The sequence below is a fragment of the Brugia malayi genome (assembly GCF_000002995.4).
Source record: "Brugia malayi strain FR3 genome assembly, contig: Bm_v4_ChrX_scaffold_001, whole genome shotgun sequence".
NCBI lineage: Eukaryota > Metazoa > Nematoda > Chromadorea > Rhabditida > Onchocercidae > Brugia > Brugia malayi.
In genome coordinates this window covers 3,185,884-3,194,949 of record NW_025062479.1, presented here as the reverse complement: position 1 = coordinate 3,194,949, position 9,066 = coordinate 3,185,884, and the positions used below count along the sequence as shown (strand labels likewise).

General features: G+C 31.1%; 1 protein-coding gene across 1 annotated transcript; it reads right to left on the bottom strand.

The window, feature by feature from the left end:
- Positions 1-1,160: 1,160 nt before the first annotated feature.
- Bm10919 (Uncharacterized protein) lies at positions 1,161-6,853 on the bottom strand (the record flags this gene model as incomplete). The annotated part of the gene is made up of 10 exons (XM_043073431.1): positions 1,161-1,759; positions 1,877-2,037; positions 2,272-2,349; positions 3,033-3,160; positions 3,446-3,646; positions 3,810-4,042; positions 4,265-4,341; positions 4,554-4,696; positions 5,010-5,309; positions 6,845-6,853. 10 exons carry the CDS (start codon positions 6,851-6,853, stop codon positions 1,161-1,163), a joined length of 1,929 nt encoding a protein of 642 aa, XP_042929365.1.
- Positions 6,854-9,066: the final 2,213 nt, after the last annotated feature.

Below are 9,066 nucleotides of genomic sequence, written 5' to 3'. Positions count from 1 at the left end.
TTTGAAAAAGAAAAAAAAGTCATAAATTAGTACGGAAAGTTTAGCAAGAAAAAATTGACTTATTTTTATCTAACGATCATGCCTAATTTCTTTCTATTTCGATATGTATACCTATCTTAAAATATTGCAGATGTGAAAAAAAAAAAATCACCGATTGCGAAAATAAAAGCAATGAATAAATATAAGTTAAATGGGGTATATAGCATTGTAGCAAAGTATATGTCACTGCAAGACCAGTAGATATGCACAGTTTGTTAATTCTCCAACAGATATATAATAGACAGAACAGTAAACGATAAGCAAATGAAAAGATCGATTGATTTATGCTAGTCGATTAAATATAATCGATAGTACAAATCATAATAATTTAAAAACTGGAAGGAAGGAAGAAAGAAAGGAAGTAAAACAGATCGACTTATGTCAAAGCATAATTAGACTAGAATGAATGAATGAACGAAGGAAGGCATAATAATTCAATATAATATTGCCAACAATGCCAAATAAATAATAAACATACTATAACCATATGACACCTCATTATGCCTTACCTGTAACTCATTACTATTGATTGTTACTAAAATAACTAATTATTATCATCATATTACTGGTAAGTATTTGCAAGAAAAGAAAGTAAAAACTTGTCAAGAATCTTAAAGAATAAAAGTGTAACAGGATAGCACTTATAGCAAACGTTACCATATTTGAAATGATACTGTACATGAAGCACATTTGTCCCGGTGATTACAGTAATCATGTTCATCAGGAAATTGTGATTTTTTTTTTTTGCGGTAATAGTATGACTAATATTACAGTGAAAAACAATAACGTTATAACGATTTCGAAAGAGAAAAAAAAGTTTCGTGAATAAAGCCAAAAACTCCGGATACTTGAAAAAACAAAACAAAAAAAAAAGAAAAAAAAAATGAATCGATTTGCTCAACTTTTGTTTCTGTTTTGAATATTTTTTGAGACAATTTTTCTGGGAAATTCAGAAATCTTACAATGGCTTCGTTCATCTAGAAATGTAAATATCGTGAGCAATTGTAGCTAGCTTATATGCATACCATATCATCGATTCACGTTCCGGAAAAACCCACTGAACTTGGGTATAATGATGGACAGTACGAGTTGAATTTTTGTTCTGGATAGCTTTTTTCTTCTCAAACGTGCATCGCAGGTTCATGTTTAGCAGAAGTGGGTGTAAAGTCATTTGAAATGTTAATTGTTGTTAGGTGAGGTGTAGATTGTTGAGAGGTTGAATTTAAGGTTGGTAGCGTACTTATAGGCGGATAAACACTAATTGGTTGTGTCAACACACTGCACCACTGCTCTGGACATTGCAGAAAAAGTTGTAATTGCTGACTCTGAAGTATCATCTGCTGTGAGAATAGTGATCCAGGTGAATTACCACCTTCCAAAAGTTGCTTGTAAGCATGTAACTGTGAATCATATGGATCTAGCAAGGTGTTTTTATATGGATCCGGAATAACTCCGTGAAAGGCAGACTGTTTAGTTTCAGTAGTTTCATTACCATATTTTACTACCTGCTCACTGGTGATACTGGTAAGGGTATCATTTCGACCTAAATGATCCATAATCCCATCATTTACATTAAGTGTTGTTGTATTATAAGCAGTGGTTGTTACAGGTAAGGTTGATAATTTCAAGCCCAATGAAGGACTAGTCAAATCCCGAACTGATGAAACGGAAGGTGAAGTGGGATACTGAAGTGCTGCTACTGCTATTCCATCTGGTAAACCTGAAAATACATTCTTCAAAAAAAACAATTAGCAGTATATTAGCACCACTGATTATTCATTCAATCCACTAAACAATATCTGTTAGTATAACAACACAATGGAAGCGAACAACTTACTCAGATATCTGGGCAATAGGCTATCTAGAGTCTTCGCGCTATCCATTTCTGCATTTGGACTAGTCTGCTGTTGACAGTTCAGATACTTTTGGCACTGCTCCAAATGGATTTTTAAGCCCACTTTTTGAGCATAACTTTTTTCACATGCATTACATTTGTAACTAAAAGAAATTACATTCATTCATGTTTGTTAATTTAAAATGCATCAGATTATCATAACTAACATTTTCATTCTTTATCACCAAAATTTCAGCTTCAAATTTTAATTTATAGGTTTAGTTAGAGGATGAAACGATGAATTATGATGATGTAACATTTAAATGACACGGAAGGATATTTTTCGTTCAGTGTTTTTTTTTTTCTCGCAAAAAATTACATAATATAGCATAACCTACGGTTTTTCGCCAGTGTGAACACGCTGATGAACTTGCATATTGCCCTGATTTGTAAATGTTTTGTCACAAAAGCTACATCTGTAAAATTGGGAACAGTAAGTAGATTTTGAGCAAAAATGTTTTAATTGCGTTAACAAATCTCGTATAAAATAATATTTTTGATCTTTGAGGACATAATCTTGCGAAAATTTTGCTTTCCTTTCCTTTTTTTTGAAAATGCTCGTGTACTTTTATAGCAACATGTTGCTTTGATATAGCACAGCGACTGGTACGGCAACCGTAAAACGAACACAAGCAGACACAGAAACAGATAGCAAGAAGAGAAGAATTTTGGAATGTTTTTTTTTTTTTCTTTAAAGAAAGAAGTGAAAGTTTTGATACGGAAATTCCATACGACAAGTATTTCACTTATAATACTAAAGAAAAAGAACTAGAGTTTCCTAAAATCTTTTTTTTTTTTTTTTCGACGTAATAAGCTGTCAAAGGCTTATACTAAACTTATGATAATGAATTTGTAAAATTCATTCCATATGTCACCAAATGAAAGAAGATATATAATATTTTAAAGGGTTTTGAGCTTTTTTCACAACATCTCATTTGCATAATTTTCGCAGTTTGGTATAGCTAAAGATAATCATATCGTGGGAAGAATATTCGATCAAAGAATATAACTCTATTTCAAAATTGTTAATTTTTAACAAGCGAAAATAAAATATTTCTTTAATAAAAAGAAAATATAGAAGTTAATAGAGAGAACAAACCGAAATGGTCGTTCACCAGTATGTAATCGAGTATGAACATAAAGCGATGAGGCATAGGCATATCGTTTTCCGCAGTACTTGCAAACATACTCTGTTGCCTTTTTGTTTTGCACTGTTTCGGGTGAAATCTAAAATTTTCAATTATTAAAATCTAAAATTAAACAAATTAAATAATTGATAACTGATGTATGAATAGATGCACTACATAATGAACGAAAAATATAGTGTGTAATAATCTTCATTTAAATAGAAATAATGAATCAGAGGATTCCTTAAATATACAACATATATGTATAATATAAAATTTAAGTTCAAACATATCCACTTAATATTATAAAATCTTTGGACATATATAATGAACAGGGTATAGATACTAGTTTAAGAAATAATAAAAAAATTAAATGAAAACGAACGCCTGGTTGATACTGATGCGTTGCTTCGTGTGCAGTTAGCTGTGATTTCTGGATGAAAGATCGTCCACATTGTACACAAGTATAAGGTCGTTCACCAGTATGAGTTCGTTCGTGGCTTTGCAGATTACCTTGGCTAGCAAATGCTTTGGGACAGAACCTACATACATAAGGTCGTTCACCGGTATGCGTTCGTACGTGTACCTAAAAGTATTCACTCGTTGACATCTTTCTTGAAGAGTTAAATGGGTACATTTTGGCTTATTAACTACTCCATTTATACTACATCGATTTGCCTTCTTAGTTTTGTGAAAATATAAACAATTAAAGTGACATTTGCATGACATACAGCAATAAAAATTGTAACCTGCAAACTGCCTGCATAAGCAAAACTCTTATCACAGTAATGACAAATATGTTTGCGATCTGACTGCTCGTGGACTTGTTTCACGTGTAACTTTAAATAATTCTTCAATGCAAACGTTTTGGGACAATAGTCACATTGTAATGTTTTTTCACCATGGGTTTTCTTATGTGTGTACAATGCTGATGGTGACGACAAACATTTGTTACATTTGGGACATTTGTAGTTTCGAATACCTAAGGTAAAATTAAATTTAGTACGATTATAAAGTGTAGGATAGAATGAAGTCTAAAGAAGGAAAGATAAAGAAAAAAAAGAATGATAATTGTGCCGCATTTGATAATGGATTTGTGCCGCATTTGATAATGGATTTTTTTTTAAAAAAAAAATTTGTGAGAAAATAAATAAATGACGATCAGAAGAGATGAGATCAATCCAGCTGCGGAAATGATACATACCCAAATGTGCACTCTTCTCATGAACGGTCTTTGTACCATACTGAGCAAACGTTTTATCGCAGTATTTACATTTATAACTATAAATGAATGCATAAATTAAGCAATAAAACAGGACAAAATTGATCCTTCAAATTAATGAAATAATTTAATTAGTCATAAATATTATCAAAAAGTTTAAATTACAATGCAGTGCAAAATTCCCTCTTTTTATCTCATAGCTAAAATTCGAGAAAAAACAAAAAAAATTTTTCATTCATAAAAAGACAGCTTTTAAAAAATAAAAACTAACGGCCGTTCACCAGTATGAGTTCGTTCGTGAACTTGTAACGTGGCTTTTTGCGCAAACTTCTTTTCACAGAAACGACAATCAAATGGTTTTTCACCGGTATGGCAACGTTTATGAGATTCCAGTATTGACAAATAAGGAAAAGCCTGTGGTTTTAATTTAACGTTAATAGTAATTTCAAAGTTCCGAAAGTTTTCATGAATTAAAAATACGCTTTAAACTTCTGACTCACATTCAAGATTTAACAGTTTAAAAATTAATGATTTTCAAATTTGAAAACAGATGAAATATTCTCTTCCATATCACTTGCTTTTATTCATTCTAGATGCTTCTTCAATTAGCCTGGCAAACATAACATACAATATCGACGTAAGTGATTGAATTATGTAAAAGCCCAATAAATCAATATATGGACCTTATAGCAAATTTATTAGGAAGATCAGATAATGAATTGATTACCTTGCCACAATCTCCACACACATGTCGTTTTCCGATATGATTGTTAAGTGATGCTGTTGATGGTACCTGTGGTGGTAGTAGTTCGGTACTTGTATGAGCCGTTTCATTATGAACAATAAAAAAAGGACTGACTGGTAGCTGTGATTGTGATGGTGTAGGTGCCGTTGAATGCACCTGTGTTAATGATTCACTAAATGAAGATGTTGCAGATAACGAATCGGATATTGGATAATCGGATTCATCGGATAAAATACGTGCCGCTTTTGATAATGCTTCAACAACACATGAATCTAACTCTTCCTAAAATATTTTAAAATATTTCTTTTTCCTAGGATTTAAATTTAGACCGAATAATTGACAAAATTTTTTTTGTTAGCAACGAAACTCATACAACAGCCTTGAAAAATGCATCTCACACTACCACGGCTATTTAAACATCATTTTTCCAAAAAAAAAAAAAAAAAAAAAAAGCATTTACAAAATTTGAATCCTAAAATTTTGACCTAAAAATACTGTAGAATGGGGTAGCTAAAACTAAGGATGAAAATTAGTTTAGTTTTTGATAAAAACATCTATCGAACTTCCTTCTTTCCCCCACCCCACTTTCGTCATGACAACCTCTTTAAGATGTAGTAAAATTTTAATGGGAAATGAATAAAATGAAAAGAGAAGAACCATGAAGAAATGAAAGGCTAAAGTTGATGGAGTTATCACAAAATTAACGGCACCATTGTTAATAAGCATAAAACAGTATATGCGCGAAATAAGAATAAAATTGTGTAGTGATAAGGAAAGAAGATGAATCAAATAAACTATAGTATGTAACTTTCACCTGCATGCATTTACTACTTATCTCGTGTAAATGTTTTTTTTTTTTTTTTTTTCGAAGTTTAAAAAAGAACGAGTAGCAGAGAAAAAAAATTCAAACAATTTTTCTTCATTTTCCTTGAAAGTTTTTTCAAAATTTTACGAAAAAAAACCACTTGACAAAAAGAAAATTTTATTTTAATTATGTTATTAAATTCATGATATACTTCTTTCAGCTGTTATCAGCATAAATGTCTACTCAATCATTATTCTGCAGATATGACACGTCGCTATTCAGTATTATACGTCACATGTGGTTGAATGAAGTAATGAAATAACATTCCAATCCAATCAAATAAAATCAAATCTTAAAATTAGTGCTAATATTGGCAATAAGCACTAAACATAAACTTTTTGTTTCACATAGCACTCATTAATTAAAAACTGTCTCGAGTGACAGCTTTTTTGTTCAACTTCGTAAATTCGAAAAAGGAAAAATGATTTTTTTTCCTGTTCAATTATCTAGAATATATGCCACAAGGTACTATGTGAATCGCAAACTATCTATCAATCCTAATTAAACAGCAATACTGCTAGTGAAATTACCTCTAACAAAAGAAAGAAAAGAAGATAAGTAAAAGTATATTAAAAGTATTAACAAATTTTTGTGCATTATCTCTGCTTGAAAATCCCCATTTATGTAAGTAATAAGAGAAAGGAAATTGTTACTTATCAGAATAGCATGTTTATAAAAGCAGGACAAGTAACCCAAAATTATTATAAATATATAGGCTTTGATAATTTGCATAATAAAACTGCTTATGTCATACTGATACAAAAATCTTTTATTTAAAAAATACAGTAATATTACTGAATCGTTTTCAGAATATGGGTAAGAATTCAAGAGTGTAAAGTTGTTCAGATACTGATTAAAAAAAATGAAAGAGGTTTCATTATGGCAGACTATTGAAAGAAGATATTTTATGTGTATTAATTTATACTTCCGAGATTTAAAATATGTCAATTACCTGCTTCATAATGTGACAAAAATAGATGTCGCTTTGACAGGTAGCAAAAACGAACTGAACAGTGGCTGAAGAATTATTGTTGAAGCTAGTAGTGGCTTGTAATCAGAGAGAATTGAATGAATAGTGCCACTGACCATCTTATGCGACCAAAATGGCAAAACGCATCCGTGAACCTTAAACAAAAAGATCTTTTTTTTTTTTTTCCTTTGGAAGAAGTCAACAAACAAATATACAGAAAAATTCTCTATGTTTTTCATCCTCGGGCTAACATTATATTCTAATAAAAATTCAGTGTAATAGTATTTCGAAATAGGAACATTTTAAGCTATTCCCCACCTTTACGTTATAATTGTGGAAGGAACTATTTGCTGAATGTTAAAGAAGCCAAACGACCATATATTTAGTAAGTCATAAGCAAGACAACAAAACAATGTGTCACATACTAGCACATTTCCAGAAGTTGCTCTCATTCCACTGTTAACTGGTAGCTTTCAAGGAAGAGCCTAGTTGGACGGGCTGTAGACATTTAAACTACCTAAACTGGCTGTTGAATGATTTGCAAATATGGCGATTTAAAAAAATGATTTGCAAATATGGCGATTTAAAAAAAGAGGAGAGGAAAAAAACAAGATATCCATTTTGTTCAACCAATATTTAGCAATCATGATATACAATTGTGAAAGTGAAGCAATAATATAGTAAAATGAACATTAAGTCCGATAGTAAGCAACTCAGTGATTGTTGTAAATATAAAAATTGTATCGACATATGCTAAAGACCTATCATTAATCATTTGAAGTCATAAATCATAAAAGTGCTATAAGACATAACAATAAAAACAAGGATAAATTCATATATTTTTTCTCATACAATTATTCAATTTACTATGTTAAAACTAATTATTTCATCTTCAATAATTTCTTCACTAACTGATAACTGTATTTTAATATGAATTCCTTATTTTGACATTTAATTATAAAAAAAAAATTTTAATATAGGAATGAATGCATCAATCAAATAATGATATCGACCTATTGACCCCTATCAAAACAACCGCAATTTTTATAATCGTAAATTAATTTTCATATTTTTCAAATAATGCAAGATAAAAATTGATTCTAACAAGCCCTCATTCTATGTGTATCTATGTTCGAGTACATACATTACGTATGTGTGTGTGTGTTTTTTTTATATATTTTGGTCATCAGTAACGGAATAAAAAGGAAAATATAGGCATGGATATATGAAGAGAGGGAGAGGGATAGACAAAGGCGAAATAAAGGAAGTGAGAGAGAGAGGGAGGACAAGACAAGTAGCAACAAAGAGTGAGATAGAAAACAAAGCATAAAATAGTGGTCAAGAAAGGCATGAAGAGGAGAGGCCCAGGACGGACACCGTAGTACTACTACTACTCACAAACATTTTTCACATTTATCATGTTTAGAAATAAACACTGCTCAAACAAACACCTCCTGGCACCACGACCCGCCCACGGGATAGATGGATACAACTCGGGGAAGCAAGGAAGCAAGCAGGCAAGCAAGCATCTCGACGTCATATGACCAGAGGAACAGGAACATCAACATTCGCTATTTTTGTTATGGAAATACTCTTCTCCCTTTTCTCTTACCCATTCCCTGTGTACTACTACTACTACTACTACTACTACTGCTGCTGCTGCTGCTGTTGCTGCTGCTACTGCTGCTGCTGCTACGACGACGACAACGGCTACTACGATCGCACCATTCGTACTTTATGCTTATTGTTCGAGAATTTCATTAAAGCTTGAAATTCTCATTTTTTCCTCAAAAGAAAAAAGAATGAACAATGACCATATCATTTTAGTAAACTAAGTTTTGAATTAGAATGAAAAAAAAAAAAATAATTTGCAGCAGCAAAAATAAGAAAACAAACAAAAATTGCTTTTTAAGATATTTCAAGGAACGGAAATATAATGACATTTGTTGATTTCATAACAAATGCATGATATTGGGAAATTAAATATAGTTATTGCTATTGGAGGATGTTTCTATTGAAATTAAATAAACAGTCTCTTTTCTGCAATATTTGACAAAACTTTTTTTTTGTCCCCCCACCTCCTACAAAAAAAAAAAAAAAGAAATGCATTTCTATAAATGTGTTATATTAGAAAAATTGCAAGCATTTTAATATCCAAAAGCCATATCATCCATTGAAAAAGAAAAAACGACTGAGAAAATTTT